We start from the raw sequence: 22,677 nt of genomic DNA, 5'->3' as shown, positions 1-22,677 counted from the left end.
AGTTGTTCAATGTCCAACATTGAACCATCAGTTGAACATGACTATATTTTGCTTTGACATTTTGAAGGATACAGATCAGTGTTGACAAAGTATTTCAACTATTACGAAAAACACTCGCACTTTTAAACCTGTGTGTGTCAACTTGGATGCATATTACAAAGTGTGTAAACTTTTGAGCAAGGCAATGTGGCTGGTTTCTACAAAGCCCCTCGAGGGTCACAGTGACAAACAAAACCCACACAACTGACAGATCACTGTCACACACTGCAAATACACTTTATTTTAAGATGGACATAGACCAATAATATTAGAACACAATTATATTCATATCTTCAACAGAAGTTCACTATCAACCACTGTATCTGCCTTACCTAAACATTGGGTGACATTCACTTATTACATTAAATACTATTACAACACTAATACTATATTTTAGAAACAAATCTGATCCACACAATCTGGTAGCAATTCAAACTTAACGAATTAAGGTGCCTTTTGATTGAAATCGGCAGAAAACAGTATGAAAGACAAAAGTAACTGGAGGAAGATTCAAAATTCAGGTTCAACTCGTCACTGAACAGACACCAAAACACAATTTTGTACAATAATATGCAGCATAAACATACAATGAACTAAAGAACTTGACTTACAGAGCACATTTGCTTATTTTTTCCTCATTGTTAATCTTACATTTCAGGAAAGCTGAATGCTGAAGGCAATTAAAAGCAACTAAAAGTAACTAATCCACACTTGACCTTGTCCTTAGACATTACATAGTAATGAACAACTGGGCATGTTTCACTGAAACAACCTGAATCTGCCTCATTTTGGCAAATCGTATCTTCATAGACTGACTGTCTGACTGACAGTGGTTTTGAGCTTCACTTAATCGTGAAAACATTTCCCCTTCAGGATCTTCCGCACCTATAAAAATAGAGGCCACTATTATTTCAAATCCATGCAAGGAATGTGACTTTCTTTTGGTTTTATGGTCCTAAATTCTGTTGTAAAACAAGATTCTTGTTGCATAACAAACTAGTTCTCCATTCCAGTGTTTTCAAATGCAGCACATTTTGGTGATTGTTCAACGTGATGAGATAACACAGTGAGCCCAGCCTACCTTTTCACCTGTGGCTCCTTCAGCCACCAGCTGAGACGGCAGGTCATTTTCTACATTTCTGGCTCCGGGGTCCGCTCCTCTCCTCATCAGCAGCCTCACTGCTTCCACTTGACTTTTGTGGTTTTGCAAAGAGCTGACAATGTGCAGGGCAGTGTTTCCATTGAACATCTGAAACAAGCAGAATTACTCATTACAGTTTGCAGGTTACACTGGACGTCTTTGAACCAAAACGGCTTACCTGAACATTGACAGCCGACAGGGACGATGGATGGTCAAGGAAAATGTTCAGCAGCTCCACGTTTGCCTCCTCAGAAGCCACGTGAAGACACGTCCGTCCACTTTTTAGATCCTGAGGAAATGAAACATGAAACTCAGGTCAGGCCTTTGCAGATGATGCACACTTGTCTTTTTATCTTGGGTCAATACTTTCAATACCTACCTTTGTCCCAAAGGAGGCGCCCATGAGCAGCAGAATCTTAATACATTCAACCAGCATCTGTCTCTTCTGCTGCAGCTCCATTCTCATATATGAACAAGAATTGTTCCGAGTCATCAGCTCTTTGACCGCAGCATTGTGAGACATGACTGCTGTGTGCAGCGGAGTTAAACCTCCAGACAGAGAACAGTCGTATTACTCAAAAGCTGCTTTCCATGAACCATCGCAAATACAGTTTTCAGCTACGGTAAACCGACTCACCATCATAATTGAACATTTCAACATCGACTGGTTGGCCGCCCCCCATCAGGGTCCTCCAGATGCTCTGTGGAAAAGGCACTCTATTACAATCCAGGAAGCACATTTTATGAGCACAACAGGCTTAGTGTTTCACATCAACATCAAGTTACAAATTAACAAGTGAGATAAATGGCACATTATCAGCTGTGCAACAGATGCACAGTGTCTTTGATGGCCCAGAGCTACACTGCTCACATCCACTCACTCAGACTGTTGGATGGTGCTTTAATATTGCTGAACAGGTGAGTTCAGTGAACTTCCAACTTCACCCTGTTTGTGGTTGAGGTGAACACCCAGGTAAGCTTGGTGCTAAATAAGCAGATGTCAGCATGCTAACACCCTAAACTAAGACGACAAATATGACATTTACTATTGGCTTCAGCATTTAGCTCGCTGCTGTGCTCAAGTTTAACCTTGCTGAGGTAAAATGAGGACAAATAAAGGAACAATGTTGTAGGTGTCCGAGTTCCCCTGGTGGATTTCAATTAAACTTTGATGTTTGCTTGAATGTTTGTGGGTTTAAGTCAGCTCCTGGTCTTCAGACTAAAAGGGTTCATCTTTTGGTTTTCAAACCCAACCTGTCAATATTGAAATGGCAAAAAAAAGATGTTTGCTGAGCCACTACTCATAAAATACAACCTGTTTGAGCCATGAGTCACAAGTCACACCTCATCCTGCTGAGCTGGGCTGGGCTGGGCTGGGCTGCTTCTTCGCCTTCATATGTCAAACCATTACTTATGATTGCTTACCTGAAGACTGAGCAGATGGCCTTTCTCAGCGCACACGTGCAAAGGAGAGCGTCCCCAGGAGTCACAAGTGTTGATCTGGGCTCCGTGTGTCAGCAGGTCCTGGACGATCAAGTGCTGATTGGTGGCAGCTGCAATCTGAAGAGCCGTCTGTGAACAGGACATCGATTCAGAGTGTCAGATGCTGATCGACGCTCGAGAAGATCAATCCCAAGTCAGTGATTATATGTTTGTACCTGCCCGTTGTGTTCTCTCATGTCCAGGGAGCCAGATGCAGCCATTTTTGTGGCAAGCACATAAGCCAGAGCCCGTCGACCTTGTGCCACTGCTATGTGAAGAAATCTGGAAGGTGGAAAGGAAATAACTCCATATGCAAATGATGTTGATGTGTCATTGTTGAGACATTCAACTGTTCCTCCATTACTGTTACTGTTCTCTTTTCTCAATAGATAGTTCTGCTGTTCTTCCATTTCTTTTTATCATTTCACTTAACATTACTTTTAGCTTTTCTACTTAACGTGTTTATACATTGGTCTGAATTGATGACTGTCCTCATCGATACGTACGTGTCACCATCTGCATCTTGCATGTTCAGCAGCTCTGGAGAAACTCCTCCAACCCTCTGCGCCTCTTGCTGGATTTGCCAGTGAAATAAAGTCACTTTGGCTTTAGCAGTTGGAGACTCTTGGCCCTGCAGAGCTGGATGTTGCATCTGTTGCAGGTTGCTGTGACCGTTTTCAGGAGCACACTCATTCATAACGATGGAGTTTACTGGTGCGGGAGGCCCCAACAGATGAGGACTCACATTGTTGGAAAAAGCTTCAGATTTTGCAGATTTAAATTTATGCACAAAGCTGTTGGCGTCTGGTGAGCAGCTCCATTTCTAAAAGAGAATCATATCAAATCTGTAGTTGAACTCAATATTTGACTTTTGACATTTTGTCTCTTTTTTTATTTTTATGTGCTGCATTTCAATGATTTGCAAACAAAGAACTTAAACTTTGCTGTCTGTTCTAGCGTAAACAAGGACTGAAGTGAAGGAGTGCTCAACTTCTTCCTCATACTGAAGAGACTCATAAATCAAAGTATCTGTCCTCGTTAAAAAAACAACACAGGTGACTACAGCTGACAAATAAAACTCACAAATAATGACAACACATGACTCAGAGTTAATTGCTACATTTTCTGGGAAATCCAATCCTTACAATAAAAAAACTAGTCTCATCATGTTCTCATGCTGATTTGATCTGTGACTAACCTGGCGTTTCATCATCAGCAGTTCCTTCACAGTGTTCTTACGCACAGCTTGGGCGTATTCTGGTGGCCCAGGATCAGTGATAAGAAAGCCTGAAGGGGTGGAAGAATGGTATGCATGAAGTTTTGATCACATTAAATCATAAGCAACATGACATAAAATCTGCAGGAAGGATAGAGGACTGCCAACAGTGAAAGGAGTATTCACATCCTTTACCCAACAAAAAGTACCAACAAACTATGAAAACATTTCATTTACAAGTAAAAGTCCTGCATCAAAAGTCCTTATTTAGGAAAACGTACAGGAGTCTTGTCAGTTACATGTACTCATAGTATCAGAAAGTAATCAATACCTATGCCTGTAGAAATGTAGTGGAGTAAAAAGCACACTGTTATTCATCTCCAAACATGACAAATAATAGTGAAACGATGACAAAACTTTTTCCAGCACTATCAATACTTTCACTTTTGACACTTTCACACTTGCACAGATAGTATTTACAATGTGGTGTTCATATTTGACTGAGGTAAAGGCCACTAACTTGCTGCTAATCTGACAAATTCAACATAGAAGTTGGACTTCCTCATTCCCTTGTGTCTTGAAAACAATACAAGTGGACTCAAATGTTCAGGAACAAGAAGATTAGAGAGTTTGTGTGGTCACAATTTCACACTTTTGAAAGCGGTGAGTTGTCGTATCAGATTACCAGAACTATAAAAACTCACCTTGATCATTTCTGAAGCTGGTCCCCATAGACAGACTCTGACCTCTGCTTTCATTCCCTCTTGGATCCAACATGTTTAAGGCGTCATGAAATGAAATCAACTGAAATAGTTGCTCTCTCACACGCCTGGAATTCAAAGCAGCTGTCAACATGGAGTCTGGCATCAGTGACATTGCAAACATGTACAACTGACTCACCTAAGTGCACACTTCAACTTGTCACAAGATCAGAAACGAGGAAAAACTGCCACAAAAAATATCCCACACCTGGCTCTGCTTCCTGGTTGGCAGGTTACAGAGGTGGGTCACTTTCAAAAAAAGGGATTAAAACATTCTGCCGCTACTACTGAACTGAAACTAGTCCTATAAAAAAAAAAAAAGGGGAAATCCAGTCAAATTTTGTTCAATTACCCTTAATCTACAGAGAGCTTTCATTCAAGCTGATTCAAAGATAAAGTTCTGATCTGAAAAGACTCCCAAACAGAAAAACAGTTTGAGGGTTGGTTCAAATGCAAATGAGGCCAACGTGCTGCATAGAAAAGCAAAGCCACTGAGCATAACAGCCTTTGTAAGTAATTCAGTAACTAAACTGCAGAGCAAACCTGAAATATGTAAACTCAATAAAGCAAGAAATCACATTATTTCTGATTAAACAAATATTTAAATATTCCATTATCCATCAAGCTGACTAAATACAAAAGAAGACAGCTGTAAACCTGTGCTGTCTTTGTTTCAGGAACATTTTTGAGAGACTTCTTGTTAACAAATACAATGCAAGGTATATATACAAATACTTAGTTTTACACACCTGATAAACTTGCTGGTCAAGCAGGACTCCACCACCGGAACATGTGCAGGATGAAATGGAAGTGGAAGAAGGAAATGCAGTTTCTCTTGTGGACTTGCTAGTTGCACAAACCACTCCCCTGTTAACAGCTCAGATTTCCACATAAAGAGACGCAGGTTGGCTTGAGTCCAAATTTGAGCAAGTGGTATCTCAACTGTGTGAAGCTGGATGTGACAGCAGAGGAAATAAAGCCTAATTTTTAAAAATCACTGAGTATATATATATAATTATTACATATATAGTCAAATAAGTAAATAAGTATCATTATGATGGGTATAACTGTAGTATTCGCAGTATTCTGTAATTCTTAGAACTTAATGTGAAGTTTTCGACATCTAACTGATATTAAGACAAATAATTTACTTATGTATCGGAAAAGGACATTTTCACGGGCGAAACGCGATTTCCGAGTGCACGTGAACGCAACAAGAGATTACGCTCCCCTCATAAACAAGCAGTCCACGTGAGGGACGGAAGGTGAAAAATAGATTTATTCCCCATAAAATCAGAACTAAACAAAGAGCCTCCTCTCAGTGAGGGACCAGGAGCCCCGAGAGACCACAGGGTTGAGAACTAACCGGGTTTACGCAGTTTCTCCTGGTCCACCACCGCTTCAGTCCACCGACGATCTCTGAAACTGCTCGTTCTGCAGACAAACATGTGCGAGTGCAACAATAAAACCACCGAACAGACGACTTACACATTACACATTAATAAAGTCTTATCTTATCTTTTTACCTCCATTCCAGAAACGACTCGGACGCTGAATCTCGCTCCATACTCCCTTGTGACGGACTGACCTTTCACATCCAATCAGGATCACCTGTTACCAATCAACCTGTTTACCCGTGGAATGTTCCAAACAGGTGTTTTTGGAGCATTCCACAACTTTCCCACTCTTTCAAACGTGTTGCTGCATCAGATTCAGAATAAGCAGATACACTTACACTTCAGCAATAACACTACAAACAGAACAAGTCAGAACTAAGTTGGTTGATTTCTGCTGACATTTATTCTCATGAAATCTGTCTCGGGACATAACACATGCTCGTCCAATCGTTTCAAAGCCATCACATTCCCACCTGAGCAGTGCAGCAACTCAGACATCTGGAACACCACATTTAGGGTTAAACATCCCTTTTCACGTGCGAAGGACTTGAACAGGATTGTACATGTCTGATATTAATTCCACTGTGAATGAGTAGAAGGGAAGAACGTGCAGAGTGAGCAGCAAGAGGGTGGAGACAAAACAATTCATCATTAAAGCGGTTTCACAGTTAAAGGTCGTACAGATGATTTCATGATTGATCTGTTTCTCTAATTTGACTGGATTCAGAGTGAAAGTTAAAGCCTGCACACTCACACTGACCTTATATTCAATCCATTCCTAATTCACAGCTGTTTGGATCCCATCAGGGCACTTTGAGCCTTTGAATGCAGTCATTTCACACCATCAGTTTAACAAATAACTGCATGTCCACACAGGGCAGACACGAAACCATTTCCTGCCTCCTTCTAAATGCAAACACACACATATAACAAATGTTGGGTAACAGAATAAATACTGACATTCCTTCTACGCCCTCAACTCCTCACACCTTCTCTATAATGCTCTATAGTTAACCATATGTGTTCCCATGGTTATAGAAAGCTCCCTTTGAATTAAGTATTAATTTAAATAATTTAATCAGACTGCACTCCAACATTTCAGAGCGATAAAGCTTCCTCACTGAGAGCTAGATTTAAGGATGCATATAAAATGGTTGCATTTGATGGCTCAACACAAGGTTTTTGCAGATTTTTAGCAAGGTTTTGTGTGCCGCAGGGGGGCAATTTAACTTAACTTGGGAGCTAGAATGACAGAAATATCTAGTTTCCACTGACTGTGACAAGAATTGAAAAGTGGTCACATCAACATGTGACAAAGCAGAGAATGTTTAAGCCATAGCATTGATTCGTGGCTTATTCCCATGTCTCCACATATTCTGTGTGAACGGAAGAATTCATCATGACCCTTCACCGCATGTGTGCCCATTACGCTGCTGACAAAAGTGTGTCCACGTTCACCCATAAGCAACCCGGTCAGTTCATTCACTGTAACCTTGATCCCTACTGTTAGAAAATATACCACACACTCAGTGGCCACCTGTGCAATCTACTGCAGCCCAATACAACAGCTCTGCCATGAACTCTAGAGCTTATATGGTTCAGGTTTTGTTGACACAGTTAAAGTTAGTGATGTACAGTATGTTGAGAGGTGTTTCTACTTTTTGTCCCTTTTCATTTCTGTACATAAAGGGGGCAGAATAGAAGAAACCCCTCTGAATCTAATGCAGTCAAGTTGCCTTTAAGTCAGAAAAGTTGAATTTTATCATACAGTGCAGGTGTACCTAATAAAGTGGCCACTGAGTGCATAGACCCTGTTAGTGCACAGCTCCCACAGAACAAAAAATATATATAAAGTGCTCTAATAATTCCTCTGTAGCTCATAGTGGAGGGTCTCAAACAGCAACACCTCACGGCGGTGTGAGACGACCGTTCGAGGGCAACAGTGACGTACAAACAACACGTGATGCAAATTTGACTGTGAGCTTCACGTAACACAGCCGTGGAAAGATTACAACAACGTGAAGTACCGTGGGAAGAGTTTCTACATGAATAAGCTCACATATTCGTCGCATGTCAACACAGTAAAAAAAAAAAAAAAGACAGTGCATGCACATTCCTGCTAAAATGAATCTACTGTATCAACGTGTTCTTGGTGCTGCAGAGAAAAATCCATTAAAATAAAAACAAAAGAATAACGGACAATTCCCATTAGTCAGTTCAAACTTGTCCCAGTTTTCCAGAATGACTCAGCAGGAGCGTCGTTCTCACGAGTTTCCTTTTGGAAATGAGTGCAACCAGAGGACGAGTGGGGGTCCAGCACGAAGAGCGTTTGTTTTCACCGTCCTCTCAGCTTTCACGCCTCCAGGAGTCGGAGTCTAGTCGTGGCCTGATGTCGACAGACAAAGAAAGGTCACCGTCACTGGCGCTGATCAAACATGGCACGCCTAACATCAAGCTGACTCATGTGACTCTCGAACACGCAGGATGTCGTTCAGATTCATTATCAATTCATATCAGGAATTTCCTGTTCAGAAAGCAGGCAAATGTTAAAATAATAATCATAATAATTAGAATGACCTTAAATGCATTTGCTTTGCTATTTCCTCACAGAAACCACAACAGCCACATGCAGCTGAAGTAAAAACACTTGAATTGTTGTGCACAAAAAAAATGCAACTATATGACGAAAGATTAGTATGTTTCATGCACAGACAGAAGAAGACACTGACCTGCAAGGTATTTTGCACCAATCAACATCAACATGCTGCCCATGATGTAGAAGCCCAGCGGGGCGCTGCTGAAGATACTCGTTTCACCTTTTGTTCATCCAAACAAATAAGGGGAACACGGAGGAGAGAGACAGGAGACAACAAAGTCAAAGTGGGAGACGGCAACATCAAGATGTTTTCACAAGCTTCAGTCTGCCTTTATCAATGTGGAGAAATCAATATTTCATGTTTGTTTATGTATTTACATTTCCATATTTCATATTATTTATTTTTTATGGTTGATTTATATTAAAGTATACTGTAAATGTTTTTACATATTTCTCATTTCCTGCTTCTGTTTTATTCTTTTCTACTACAATGGGAGCAACTAAAAAGGGGAAAGCTTGCATGTCATCTATTTTTTATTTTTAATTTTTTTGAGTTTTGTAGATTTAAGTTTTGACAGTGTCCTTTAGTTGCAGATTAAGCCTCAGGCATGTTGTTGTTGTTGTTGTTGTTGTTGTTGTCCAGCCGGCTATTAACTGCAGCATAATGGATCAAAGGATGGACACAGAGACAAAAATGGAAGAAGACCCTTAAGTCTTATCTGAATCGAGGATCTAAGGATAGATGGTATGTTGCACGGATTGTAAAGCTCTTTATATCAGGCAGTATGAATGAACTTGACTTGACACAGAGGGAATGTGGCACTCATAAGACTGTGACTTTGGACAATAAACACTTGATTTTACTGCATTAGAATACAGAAGCTTCACATTAGCTTTGGAATGTATTTTAGTACAGAAAAACACTGTGATTTTAGCACCTGTCAAAAATTGCTTAAAGACAGTCAGATTTAGACCAACCAATAATCATTTCAGGGCACAAGCGAGCATGCAGGTATTGTTTTAAGATAGACTTTGAAATGTGTGAGAGCATCCTTTCATATTTGGGCCCACGCTGGCAGCAAGCATTCAAGTTTTTGTCGTTCAAAAACGGGTGCCTTTACACAAATAGACCAGATAGTAGAGCGTGGGAATAACATATGAATCTAAATTTGGTGCTGCTTACCGTTCCCATTACCAACAGGCTCTGTGGTCTCCCAGTTCATGGATTTCTGCACCGCCTTCTTCCATCGAGCATACCGATACTCACTCTCTGCAAAGCACGCACACGGAAACATTTTTACTTTTGAAGCAGCGGCTCCTGAACACGCACAGAACACGTGGAGACACATGGGTCCTCGCTGTACCTTCAGGGTTGATCTGAGGCTCGAACTTCTCTGAGGTGACTTCGCTCAGGTCCTCTGGGCTCAAACTCCACACGCTCACCCCCTCTGCTGCTCCTGCTGCCATCGCGGCTCCCAGAGCTGTCGTCTCAGGCATTGATGGCTTCACTGAGAGGAGCAACATAAGTACAGGAAGACATGTTACTCTGCTTGTATACATGCATGTTTTATGTGTTTGTGCCAGCAGGTTTTAGAGACTATCTGGACATATTTAGCTTTGTCATCCACTGTACAAAGTGACCCCCAACTGCATCTCCACACAGCCTACAGACACCTGTGTGAGGGATTTATTCTTTGTAAGACTCTTTTTATGACTCTTTGTACCAGAGCTGTTAAAATTGAGAGAGGAGGGTCACTAAAGGCCAACTGACAGATAACATTTACAACAAACAGTAGATTTGATTTGATCAACACTGAACAAAGTCTTCCAGGAACTGGTCACTCTTGTCATTTGCATTTTATGAGTCTAGCAACTTGCCTTCTTTGATCTATCACTATATAAGGTGAATGCTCTGAAAGTCTGGCAGAGAACGATGTGGACTAGTCTTCTCTCCATGCTGCATGAAGTAAAGAGATCTGATTCATCACACCGTGTTTGTAATTCTTCAGAGAATTAGCACTCTCAAATCTACAGGAAGAATTTCTTCAACACCTGTTGACTGTAACCCCAGACTTTCATCAACAAATTCATGGTGTAGCTCCCTAATTTAGCAGGATGTCATGAGATCCCTGATCAGACATTTTCCACTTCAAGTTATTGCTACAGGGTTTAGTCTATGCATGCTTGCACAGCACTCCTGATCTCTGATAAAAATTATTCTAAGTAATAAGAGGAAAGAGTATTTTTTTTCCTCCTGATTTAGGGCTGAGTATCTCATTATCAAAGCTCATTTTCTTGAGATAACACAATGCTTAACCCGTGATTTCGGCATCAAGAAAACAGAACTAGCAAGCACGTCTTCGGTAGTAATGCAACCACTGCAAAGCTATTTCCCTCTGAATAAAGTTCAATCTCATCTCCTTCATCTGCTCTTCTTCCACAGGACGCCAGCAGAGGGTAGTAAAGCTTCCAGTGTAGCAGCATGACAGTTTGATGCAAACATCAGTTGGCTACAAAAGGGCTGCAATGATGGTGAAATATCGAATGTTTTATGACACTCTTTGGTATATATTATACTTCTACTGTGCAGTAAAAACATTTTGTCATGTGCAAAGAAGAAAACGTGTCCACCTGTAAATCCAGTGTCTTTGATAGTGCTGGTGACTGAAGAACTGACTGACGTTGTTGTGACTGTCAACACCGATCCCTTTCGACCCCAACGTCACAAAATACCTGAAACATATGATAACAAATGAAAGGAACCCTTACCGACAGGGATGCAGAGAATGTCCGCCTGCAGCTGCATCAGCAACCTGTTGGACGTCATTCCTCCATCCACCTGGAGCTGAGTTAGCGGGATGCCGCTGTCCTGATTCATGGCGTCCAATATCTGTCATCCATACATAAGTCCGTATTATTACACAAATACCCGCTCGTGCAGCATGTGTCAGACCCAAATACTTTTCTCTTTTTGAGAAAGTAGAGAAGGAGCTTACCTCTCGTGTCTGGAAACAGACAGCTTCCAGTGCAGCAAATGCGAGATGACTCTTATTAGTAAACTGAGTTAACCCACAAATGATCCTGTGACACAGAGAAAGACTTATTTCAGCAGACTGTGTGAATGACTTTAGGGCCTTAACAACACCACAGAGAAGCTCTTGGTCTTACCCTCTCGCACTGGGCTCCCAGTAAGGTGCATAAAGACCCGAAAATGCAGGAACAAAATAACATCCGTAGGATGTACCGACTGATGCAGCCAACTTCTCTGCCGAGGGAGAGAAACAAATGAGGGATTCAAATTAAGGCAAGACAAAGACAAGAAATCACAAGCTGTATTTCTCTAAATATAAAGATCCAGACAGCAGTTTCTTTAACTGGTCTTCATTATTTGCTATGTCCCTTTACAGATAATCCAAAGGACACCAAAATGCTGAAGATGCCACTTGTCACCCTGATTGTCTTCAAACATACCGAGCTCCTCAGATGATCCGATGATCCCGAGATTGTCCTGCAGCCAACGAACCACAGCTCCTGCAATGGCCACAGAGCCCTGGCAACAAGTGGCAGAAAAAACAAACCACCTGTGAACTGACAGAATCTCTCTGCTGGGAGGTTGACAAGAGGACAATGGTGCAGCTAAAGCTTTACATTCACAGACTGCATAGGGAGAAGTGTTCACATGATGCTTTGATGTGAATATTATTATTATTATTATTATACAGTACAGGAATGACAGGTGTAGTTCTTTTGGAAGAAAACAGCCCCTTCTGATGGGAAACTGAAGCAGTTGTATCCGTCTACACACCAGACTCCCCTGAAAAATAAAGCAGTTTTACCTTGCAGGACAGGGGGGCTTCTAGTTCACCTCTGCCTTGATCATTTACTTTGTTTGGGTTAATGTGTGACTTCAGTGAATCCAAGCTAACCTTCAAAACACCAAAGTCACACAATAACACAAACAATGTAACCAATTAAGGCAGTGGTAGACCAGCAACTCCTGTGTTCTGCAATGTAAAATTACTGTTTTTGTCAAGGGGGTCTGGTGGCTTTGAGGAAAGCATAGATGGACATAACAGGTTCAGTTTCCCTTTGGAAAAGGCTATGACTATGAAGAAGTCCTCATTCAACCCCACTCACCCAAGCTATCAATCAACATACTATACCTCTAGTGCATAAAAGGCAGGTTTGTCTCGACCGAGTTTGTACGCGACAGTGGTCAGAAGACCGTGATCAGACATTACAGGCTGCAAAACAACAGAAACAAGAAAGATGCCACTGTAACCTATGTGTGCAAGGATGTCACCAGTTATATGAAATTAAAAATCTTCAGAATTGTACCTTTGGTCCAGTGTTTCGCAGCAGAAAGCAGCCAGTTCCATACCTGAAACACATAATAAATCAAACTTTTAGCGAGGTTTCTAACTGATACATTTGAAGAGGAGCACAACAAAAAAGCCACAACGATAATTAAACACACACAAAGCCACGTACGTGTTTTTAGCCTGCCCATCCTGAAAACACATCTGTCCAACAAGGGCTGCTGACTGATCCCCGAGACACTGTTTTTAACAAACATCTATCAGCAAACGTCAAAGCATACCGATTACATGGAGACGATGCTGGAAAATAAAAACAGAGGAAAACTTACCCCTGAAATGGGAATACCTGAAAGAGCTCCAGATTTCTGTTAACAGAGAAAATTATCTGGTTTAATATGCTACGTGTGTATTTTAATGGTGAAATGTTTTGTTTCTTCTGCAATTTGTTGTGTTTTTGTTTGGAACAGCATCTTGGACATGTCTGCAACTATGGGATATCCAACAGGGAGATCTGATCATTTTGTCAGTTGACTTTTATCAAGAAAAATATGCATAAATTGTGTAAAAAGATTTATTTCAAAACAAGAAATTATGCATATTTATTGCTAAAATAAACAATCAAAAGCAATAATTCAACAGAAATTACAAATACAATCATTGACGGGAAAAACAACATTAATCTAGGGATTACACATTATTTGACTCCATGAAGCCAAATAACTGAAATTTACCACTTTTATTCTACCACTGTCCTTTACAATTAAGCGTACTGTAACAGTGAGGGAAAACAAGGGCGAGTGTGACCCTTTAAAAATTAAAATGTCTTCACTCCTACATCATTTTGGTTAGATGCTTGCAGACAGGAGACAAAGTTAAATAAAAATGTGCCAAAGAGTGAAGAGATTTGGGAGACGTGATGGGATGGTGGATGGTCTGTCAGGAAAGCTGTGGGCGTCAATGACAACCAGCCGAGTAGCATGCCACAACAGAAGCAATGAGGGACAGGGACCATTCAGTACATTTCCAACAGATCTTATGTGTGTGTCCTCATTATTGTGTGTTTGTTGAGTCCAAAACTACTGAAGTAAAGCTGGTAACCTCTCTCTGCTTTCTATTTGGTTAAACCTGCAATTGGCCACTTCAGGGCAGCAAAACAAGCTGTGGTCACAACACTGACTCTTCATAAAATCAAAAAAACAAAACAAAACATGCAGAGTAACTATAGCTTTCAACTGGACTTTCTGGCCACACAACAAATGCAAGTCCAATATTCACTTTCCTTTTAGCTCTGTTTTTGGTCTCCACCATCTCCTGAAGGAAATATCTGGTTCTTTAGCTGCTTTACCAGCTGATCATTAACTTCATCTGTCTGTTCTTTGGTGCTGTGGCAGGTAGTGTACATTTGTTTTTTCCCTGAAAACAGCTGCCTGCTCCATCTGGAAACGAGGCTACAAGAGTGAGCTAAAACAGCAAGAACGCAGGATGGACAACCAAAACAATAAGCTAAAGTTGCTATGACGCTCCATGCAGCTGAAGGAACCTGCAGAGTCATACTAACACTAAATATTGAACTTCTCACATTGGTGTCTATATCTGTTCAGCAAATTTGCTCAAATTCTTTTCTGCTATCAGTGTGACAGATGCACAGTCGTAAAGAGTTAGCTGCAACAATGCAATAGTGAGTGATCAAATCTGCTAAATGCCTAATTTCAACAATGACACACACTTTATGCTGTAGAAAACAGACCAAAATCTGACCTGTTCACACGACCTTCCTACAATCAGCAGCATTTCAGCTACTGAAACATTAGCCTTCATGTGAATCTTGGAAATGCACTGTGTGATGGCAAGTAATCGCTTTGACCACGGAGAAGCAGGGCAGGTCATCTTTGCATGGTGAGGAAAATAGTGATGGCAAGTATTACTTACCCGACTAGAACATATTTTCTACCAGTGAGAGAAGAGAGACAATGGCACACACACACACAAAAAAATGCCTAAAAGAATTTCTCAGTCAACAGTCATGCACTTTGAACAGTCTGAAAGCACGCTAACTGAACAAGCACAAAAAACAAACCTCTATTATCTTATTAGTGGCCTAGTCACACTATACACAGCGGTGATCATTTGGATTAAAAAGTTAATATAAACACTTAACATGACATTTGAAGTAGACTAGACTTTCAAGATAGAAACAGATTTAGCCACGCTTACCATGAGGCCATAGATTTCTGAAGAACTCCTCACTCTGGGCAAGATCTCCATGGGAATACCGAAATATCTGATGGAAATCAAAAGAGGACATGAATAATTAAGCCAATTCTGCTTTCCATTATCTATTTGTGAACTTTACAGTATTTTGTTGCAATAAAAAGATATTCTGAAACTACTCTGTGGCTTTACCAAATGTAAATCAGGACAAATGAGGAAATGCACTCAAAACAAGCACAATTTTAGTGTTGTTGATTTACAAGTATTGCAGTTATCACTGGATCATGTTGTTTTTTTCCCCGCTTCCCAAACAAGTAAAATGTATAAATGACAATGGCGGTGAATTTCAAAATAAAATGGTCATCTCTGCTAGTGGTATCTTAAAAATAAAGGGCAGCATGATGGAATTAAAAACCAGTGACAGGCAGCTGTCATACTTGCAAAGTTCTGGGTCCCAGTCCATCGTGTGAATGTTGAACAGCATGGTTCTGCTGGCGTTTGTCACATCTGTGCAGTGGACTCCACCCGACTTCCCCCCTGTTAAACACTGTCGGACAGTCACCAGAAATATAGAACCAAAAGTCAGTCAGCTCCAAAATAGTCATTACCTCTACAGAGAAAACTTCATCTGTACAACTATCAAGGCAGGAAGTCTTCTCTTACCCAAATGAGCCAGGAGTCCACCGTGCCGAACATGGCTCGGTGAGACACGACGGCTTCATGGACCTCGTCCACGTTGTCCATCAGCCAGCGAAGTTTCACTGCGCTGAAGTAAGTGCTGATTGGGAGCCCTGTTTTATGCTGCAGGATGACAGCAACATAAACACCTCTACTAGTGCTGCTGCTTGCAATGTTTCAGGTTTGTAAACCAATAAAAAATATATAACATTATATAAATAGAAATAAACAGGAAATAGAGAGGAGCTCACCTTCAAATGGTTCTTATTCCTCCCTGGAGTTTTGTTAATTAGACGTTCGACTGTTGATTGAGTCCGCAGGTCCAGCCAAACTGAACAAAAACACTGTCGTTAGTTCATAGCAACAACAAAGGAAACACAACAAAGTGGCAGCACAGACATTCAAAACCCTACCGATTGCATTGTAGAGGGGCTCCCCCGTCTCTTTGTCCCAAACAAGCGTGGTCTCTCTTTGGTTTGTCACTCCAATAGCTGCACAAAGTCAAACAAGGATTTCCAGAGTTTTCCATCATAAAACACTTCTTTCATATACAGGGAATTGATGGTCAAGTACTGCTTCAAGACATGTTAGCCGCATGCGTGCATACCTTTAATGTTAGAGATGTCTATGTTGAGCTGAGTGAGTTTTTCACATGTCCGCTCCATGCACTCGTACACAGACTGCAGAATTTCTTTCGGGTCCTCCTCTACCCATCTGGAAATTAGGACAGAAAAAAAACCCCACAACAAATCAGATCTACTCATTTCTAAACTGTGCAGCTTTCAGGAGTTGTGTCGGATCTTTTCCCTTACCCTTCTTTGGGGAAGCTCTGTTTGATCTCCACCTGATGATGGCTGAGGAGCTCTGCTGTTTTTGAATTAAACACCTACAAAGAGAGAAAAGAGCACAAGAGAAAGAATGTCGCTTCAGCCAGGCAACACGTCACTTTAGTCTTCATTCATCCAGGGAAAGCTGACGGAGCATGTGGTCACTCCAACCCTGCTCAAGGCCTCCTTTTTGGTCATTCACACGGATGTTGGAAGGGATTCCCAATTCCCTTTTGTTATTAAGATTTTCTCCACAGTAGTGGGGTCCAAACTGGCATCCTTTGAATCCCAAACCTGCTTTCATAGACTCTGGATGACCTTTAAATACAAACTGAACGAAGGCCAGTCGATTTTCACGTTAGGTTATGACTGCTGTCACACATTTGACACACAACACCAGGGTTGTAACTTTGTACAGCCAGTATCACTTTTTCACAGCACAATTATCACAGCTAAAAATACCTCTGCACGTGTCATGTGGCATTCACCAAATTCACATCAGGAAAAAACTCTGCCAGTCAGCCACACCCACAATATAAATTAAAACATTGGTTCTTTCTGCTGCACCAGACAAAAAAGTGGACTGGGTGAGCCTTTTGCAATGTCAATGTCATAAGAAAAAATGTCATCACTAATATGACATTTTAAAAATGAATGAATATCTGGATGAGATCATAAGAAAGATCCCTTTACTATATTTGTACAAAGCAAGTTTCAGGGATAGCAAGTGAATAACTTCAAATCTTCCTGTTGTCATAATCAATTGACCTGGTCTGGCTTGATTATGATGCATCTATATGATTAGAAATACATATGCAATATAGACATATATGCTGTTGTTTGGTCTGACCAACAGTCCATATTCAGTTTATTTCATTAGTAATAATTTCGTTCATATTAATTTCATCTTATTAAAGACTGAAACAAATATGCATATTAGACATGACATTTATGCTTGTTTGTTATGTTGGGGTTTTTTTTATTTTGGGAATGACTGCCATTTTTTAATTGATTGATGCCTTATTCTTGCAGTGTAGCAGTTTTAAAAGGCACACTCACCCTCAGGTGAGCTTACGGTGTACCGAGCACTGAAAGGTAGCATCATCGGTAGCTGTTACTGTTATTTTCGCATTTGTGAACCAACAATACAGCTTGTTTAGTGGCGTTTAAACGGAACAAACAGCGGTTACAAACCGTCACTGTGGTTTCAATGCCAAATGCTCAACAATAAAAGCACAAGCTTAAAAATTCAGCCAAGGACACCGCCAGCTTTAACACGTTAATGAGCCAGCCGTGACACAGCTAGCTAGCACGGAGAGGAGTCCCGTTTGTCTTACCAAAAACCGAGTGGAGCTCGTGCCCTGGTCTATGGCAGCAACCAGCGGCCCCAGCATTATCCGGTGTGAGGACGCGGCCATAGCGCCGTTCATGGGCAGCCCCGGAGCTTTAGCACCGAACTGAGTCGGAAACCGATTACCACCAGCTGCAAAGCGGCTCAGGCTCAACCAAAGACGGGGGCGGTGGGTCGGTCGCGGAATTCAAACGTTGCGCTCGTCCTGGCCCTCCGTGATGATGCAATCAGTCGAGCTGTGGCAGTGCGAAAAAATAAATGACATATTATAGTTTTGTCACAAGCCTTTAAAGTAAGATGGCAATAATTCATTGCTTTCCTTCTGAGTTTAGTAGTTTACCATCTTCTATCCCCAGTCTTCGTTTGTCTTTTATCCGTCACGTTCAAATACATTTTTAATAACTGATATTTTTAAATGGCCACTGGCACGTGGGGTTTGTTTTTCTTTTATATATATATATATATATATATATATATATATACACACACACACACACACACACACACACTCGGAAGCCTGCGACTGAATGTTTGCCATATTTCTATAATCTCAATTTACATAGGGGAACGACAAAAATTCTTGTTCCCATACCGGGAGTCGAACCCGGGCCGCCTGGGTGAAAACCAGGAATCCTAACCGCTAGACCATATGGGACTTTAAATACCCAAGACGAATTTATAAATTATGAACATACTTTGATATCAAATTCGGTATTGTCAGCAGATTTTAAAAGCACGCAATCTTCTGCTTGTAAATCTGAAATGGTAAGGACAGGTCCCGAATTTTAACGTATAAGGATTTTGCAGTGTAGTTGTGAGTGCATGAAGGATTTTGTTAGCCACTGTCAACATCTAGTTGTCGGTCGTTTCGGTATTCGTCCACTAGGGGGCAATTAAATAGCTAAACAAACGGGGGGAGCTTTTTTTCTTTACTTGACGATCCCATAGCTCGACATCAGAATGAATATATATTTTGTTTTATATATATATCTATGTATTTTGATATGTTTACTGTTTTTTAAACATTTTTTACCCGCTAGAAGGTTTGTCTCTTCGGCGACTGGCGATGACGTCATCACTTGTAGACAGTGTTGTCATTCTTGAAATGTGGGAAGCGGTCCCCTCTTTTTCTGGTTCGTTTTAAACTCTGGGTCGTATTTAACCACCAAGACATAAGATGTAAGTAATGAGATCCACTCAGACACTTGTTGTGTACGTTAACATTTGAAGCACATTCAGTTAAATAATCAACCATGGCCAGAAATTCAGCCAGTTAGCCTTGTTAGCTGTGCCTGCTAAAGGTAATCTATTTCGGCCAAGTTTTATTAGCTAACGATATTTTTTGGCATTTTCAGGGCTGACTACTGGAAGTCACAACCAAGGAAATTCTGTCAGTACTGCAAGTGCTGGATTGCGGACAATAAGCCTGTGAGTTGGCCAAAATATTGCCTGCAGTTTATGATGCTGAGGACAGCTTCCACACATTTATGCTACTGTTTGTTTTGCTCTGCAGAGCATCGAGTTCCATGAAAGAGGGAAAAACCACAAAGAAAACGTGGCTGCAAAAATCTCGGAGGTATCAACATTAATTTTTTCTTTCTCTGTTTACAAGGATTGAATCACTCCAACTATCAGGAGTGAAATGCCACCAACTTCTAATTGAGTAAATGATGTGATATCCAGAAATAGACTACCATTCCATGTCAGGCATGAGAGTTAAATTTCATATTCTGCATGTTTGCTGTCAGTCTGCTTGCTGATTCACAAACACTGATGCACACAGATTTACATGGATATAAGAAATTATACATAATCTCTAGTCTTTAATGAAGATTCTCAGTGACATGCAGGCATGAACACTAACATCTAAGAAATGCTTGCCAGTCTTGGCACCCCTCTCAGGACTGGAAGGAGAGATAAGGTCCAGCCATAACACTCTGACTTAAAAGCTCTCTTCTCATTGGCTGCTCAACACTGCCACTCATCTCATGCTATCTTTCTCTCTGCAGATTAAAAAGAAGAGCCTTGACAAGGCAAAGCAGGAGGAACGTATGTCCAAAGAGTTTGCGGCAATGGAGGAGGCTGCGCTGAAGGCATATCAGGAAGATCTGAAGAGGATGGAAAGGGAATCAACAGGTAATTGTTTGACATTTTATTAAAATAATGTGCAACATGTGGCCTGCTCAGAAGGAGCATTTGCTCTTTGATGACATTTTAAATCATGCGTTTGTGTGTTAGGGTCAGGTTCACCAAGCCAAACAACAGCAACACAGTCACAACCTCAAGTGAAACCTCAGGTGAAGCCTCAAGTGAAGCCTCAAATGAAACCCAAGGCCAAAAAACAGGACAAGAAAGAGAAAGCAAGCAAGAAGTCCAGAGACCAAACAGAGGTGCAGGTTTGGGTTGAAGGACAGACAGATGATGGCAACACATACTATTACAACACAGTAACTGGAGGTGAGGATAACCGGAAAATGCTTCTGTCACATGACAGTTGAAACTTTCTTGTACACCCACCAACATATTCCCATTTTTTATACTAATTTGTCAAATTGACTCTTTCCAGTGTGGTAGTGATGTTATTTTGTCTTTGTATTGTAAATACAGAATCTCAGTGGGACAAACCAGAGGGTTTCCAGGGAGGAAGTTCCACACAGCCTGGACAAACTGAGGTTCATATCTTGGTGTCTGTTCATTTTTTGTACATTAATATTACTTCAAATGAGCACGTCAACATAAATATTGTGTTTGTCTTTAGAGCTCTTCAGCCTGTCCTTGGATGGAAGCTGTCAGTCCTGAGGGTTATACATATTACTACAACTCAGAAACTGGAGGTTGGTGTAATTTTGACGCATTTAAAACTTTGATAAAACTTTATTTAATTACTGCTGAATGCATTTATTTCTGGATTCCATTTCTGAGTTTATGGAGACAGGATGTCTGAGAATGACATGCTTTACCTTCCTCACCTTTCAGAGTCCAGCTGGGAGAAGCCAGCAGACTTTCCTTCCAATGAGGCACCTGGATCTGGATCCAACGCAGAGGGAGAGCGTCAGGAGGAGCCTTCAACCCCTCAGCCGGAGCCCCTCTCAGGTGGAGAGGAGAGCTCCGACGGGGCCCCGCCATCTCAGGAGGTTGAAGTCCCTGAAGAAGTCAGCCAGCAGCCGAAGGTCCCAAAGATCAGCTTCAGGGTAAGAAATGTCTTGCAGTGAATCACAATGAATGAAGTACAATTTTAACATCTGCTTGTCAAGATTCAGTGGAAAAGAATTCCAGGTCTCAGTTCTCCTCTTTTTTTCAGAAAAGGAAAGCTGAGCCATCAGAAAAGGAAGGACAAGATAAAGTAAGTGAAGATGCGCCTAAAGAGGACGACGAGGAGACGAAAAAAGAGGAAGAAGTCCAAAGCACAACAGCTGAAGCTGAGGAGAAGAAGGAAGAGGTGACACAAGGGAAGACACAAGCCAAACGACCGAAAACTGTGAATCCGTATGGGGTCTGGGAACAGATCCAGGAAGAGGAGGATCCATAGTAAGTACTGTTTGAATGGTGAATTAGGATACTGATAGACCATGGATTGATATGCAGCATGCAGACCCTGATAAAGACAAGGTACGTGTGTCAAAAAAGGCTCTAACTGCTCCCTTTTCTTTCCTCTCCAGCGCCAGCGTGGACTTACAGTTGCCCCAGGTGGAGTCGAGCACGGCCAGCGCTCCAGCTGACCTACCGCCGGAGCCGAAACCGAAGTTCAAGGAACGCATCATCACATCACTGGGAGAGGAAGGCGGACCTACTTCATTTAAGAAAAACAAGACACAGAATGGCAAATCCAGGAGCCTCCGACAGCGAGACAACGACGACTGACCCAAACACAGAATAACATCACGCCAGAATGCAGCAGAATAAGACTTTCACACAATACAACTCTTTCTTGGAACTTTTTGATGCACTGTTTTGATCTTTGAAGTGTATTAAATGTATAAGGAGTTTTTTTTTTTTTTTTTTTAATCAGAGATGCATGAAATTATCGTTTTTTTATTATGAGTTTTGGGATAAATTGGCCTGAGAAACAAGACAGAGTAAAACATCTCCAGTTCTGTTTCTTAAAAAGAAAAAAAAAAAAATTCCCCAACTTTGAAAATGTCTGCCACTGGACTCAATTCATGTTCTTTTCTTTGTACTGAGGTGTGTCATCATGAAGGCATGCAACAATTTTCTAGTCTTATTTCATGCATAAACATCAGTATCTCAGTGTGATGATAGGATCTATTTCACAGATGTACCTATACAGAGCAATTGAAATAACTTTTTGTATTTTCTGTTTTGTCTGTATTTTTTACCAGTGTAATTTATGAAAAACTACAAAGTTGTCCTGATGGAAATACCATTGCCATATCTGTCAGTTAAAATGTTATACTTTCATACAGCGGAATAGATTAAAGAATGTAAAATGGGATGTCAATATTTCATGACTGTCTGGATGCTAAACAGTGCTGTCTGCAAAATTATTTTGAAATTGAACTGAATAAAGAGTGAAAGTGATTAATGTCGCTAAAAGAGTCACCAGCCGTGGTGACCAAAACACTTTTTTATAATAAACTAAAAAAAAAAAAAAAGTGGATTTTCTGGTCAGCTGGCACACACATGCAGGGTGTGATGCGC

At 41.0% G+C, this 22,677-nt stretch overlaps 3 protein-coding genes and 1 non-coding gene across 4 annotated transcripts; 1 reads left to right on the top strand and 3 right to left on the bottom strand.

The window, feature by feature from the left end:
• Positions 1 to 257: 257 nt before the first annotated feature.
• nfkbiz (nuclear factor of kappa light polypeptide gene enhancer in B-cells inhibitor, zeta) lies at positions 258 to 6,201 on the bottom strand. Its single transcript, XM_041966291.1, has 13 exons — positions 6,166 to 6,201; positions 6,006 to 6,073; positions 5,389 to 5,591; positions 4,583 to 4,707; positions 3,861 to 3,949; positions 3,169 to 3,485; positions 2,839 to 2,944; positions 2,606 to 2,752; positions 1,818 to 1,881; positions 1,560 to 1,729; positions 1,359 to 1,469; positions 1,121 to 1,288; positions 258 to 924 (listed from the first exon to the last, which is right to left on the bottom strand). The coding sequence occupies exons 3-13, from the start codon at positions 5,529 to 5,531 to the stop codon at positions 886 to 888; spliced, it is 1,479 nt and encodes a 492-aa protein (XP_041822225.1). The 5' UTR covers positions 5,532 to 5,591; positions 6,006 to 6,073; positions 6,166 to 6,201; the 3' UTR covers positions 258 to 885.
• Positions 6,202 to 6,429: 228 nt separating this feature from the next.
• LOC121627233 (glycerol kinase-like) lies at positions 6,430 to 18,161 on the bottom strand. The gene is made up of 20 exons (XM_041966019.1): positions 18,005 to 18,161; positions 16,653 to 16,726; positions 16,448 to 16,554; positions 16,254 to 16,331; positions 16,092 to 16,171; positions 15,826 to 15,963; positions 15,600 to 15,709; positions 15,166 to 15,232; positions 13,281 to 13,316; positions 13,124 to 13,191; positions 12,971 to 13,013; positions 12,796 to 12,876; positions 12,104 to 12,182; positions 11,801 to 11,897; positions 11,629 to 11,713; positions 11,402 to 11,522; positions 9,997 to 10,140; positions 9,816 to 9,902; positions 8,766 to 8,852; positions 6,430 to 8,422 (listed from the first exon to the last, which is right to left on the bottom strand). Exons 1-20 carry the CDS (start codon positions 18,095 to 18,097, stop codon positions 8,412 to 8,414), a joined length of 1,686 nt encoding a protein of 561 aa, XP_041821953.1. The 5' UTR covers positions 18,098 to 18,161; the 3' UTR covers positions 6,430 to 8,411.
• Positions 18,162 to 18,601: 440 nt separating this feature from the next.
• Positions 18,602 to 18,673, bottom strand: trnae-uuc. The gene has a single exon. It is a non-coding gene; the product is annotated as a tRNA-Glu (tRNA).
• A 424-nt stretch (positions 18,674 to 19,097) lies between these two features.
• wbp4 (WW domain binding protein 4) lies at positions 19,098 to 22,628 on the top strand. Its single transcript, XM_041966290.1, has 10 exons — positions 19,098 to 19,197; positions 19,374 to 19,446; positions 19,532 to 19,594; positions 20,028 to 20,154; positions 20,257 to 20,475; positions 20,626 to 20,690; positions 20,777 to 20,852; positions 20,995 to 21,209; positions 21,320 to 21,546; positions 21,678 to 22,628. Coding segments are annotated over exons 1-10 (1,269 nt in total). The 5' UTR covers positions 19,098 to 19,195; the 3' UTR covers positions 21,880 to 22,628.
• Positions 22,629 to 22,677: the final 49 nt, after the last annotated feature.

The sequence above is a fragment of the Chelmon rostratus genome, chromosome 24, assembly GCF_017976325.1.
Source record: "Chelmon rostratus isolate fCheRos1 chromosome 24, fCheRos1.pri, whole genome shotgun sequence".
Taxonomy (NCBI): Eukaryota; Metazoa; Chordata; class Actinopteri; order Chaetodontiformes; family Chaetodontidae; genus Chelmon; species Chelmon rostratus.
This window is presented reverse-complemented; position numbering and strand designations above follow the sequence as displayed.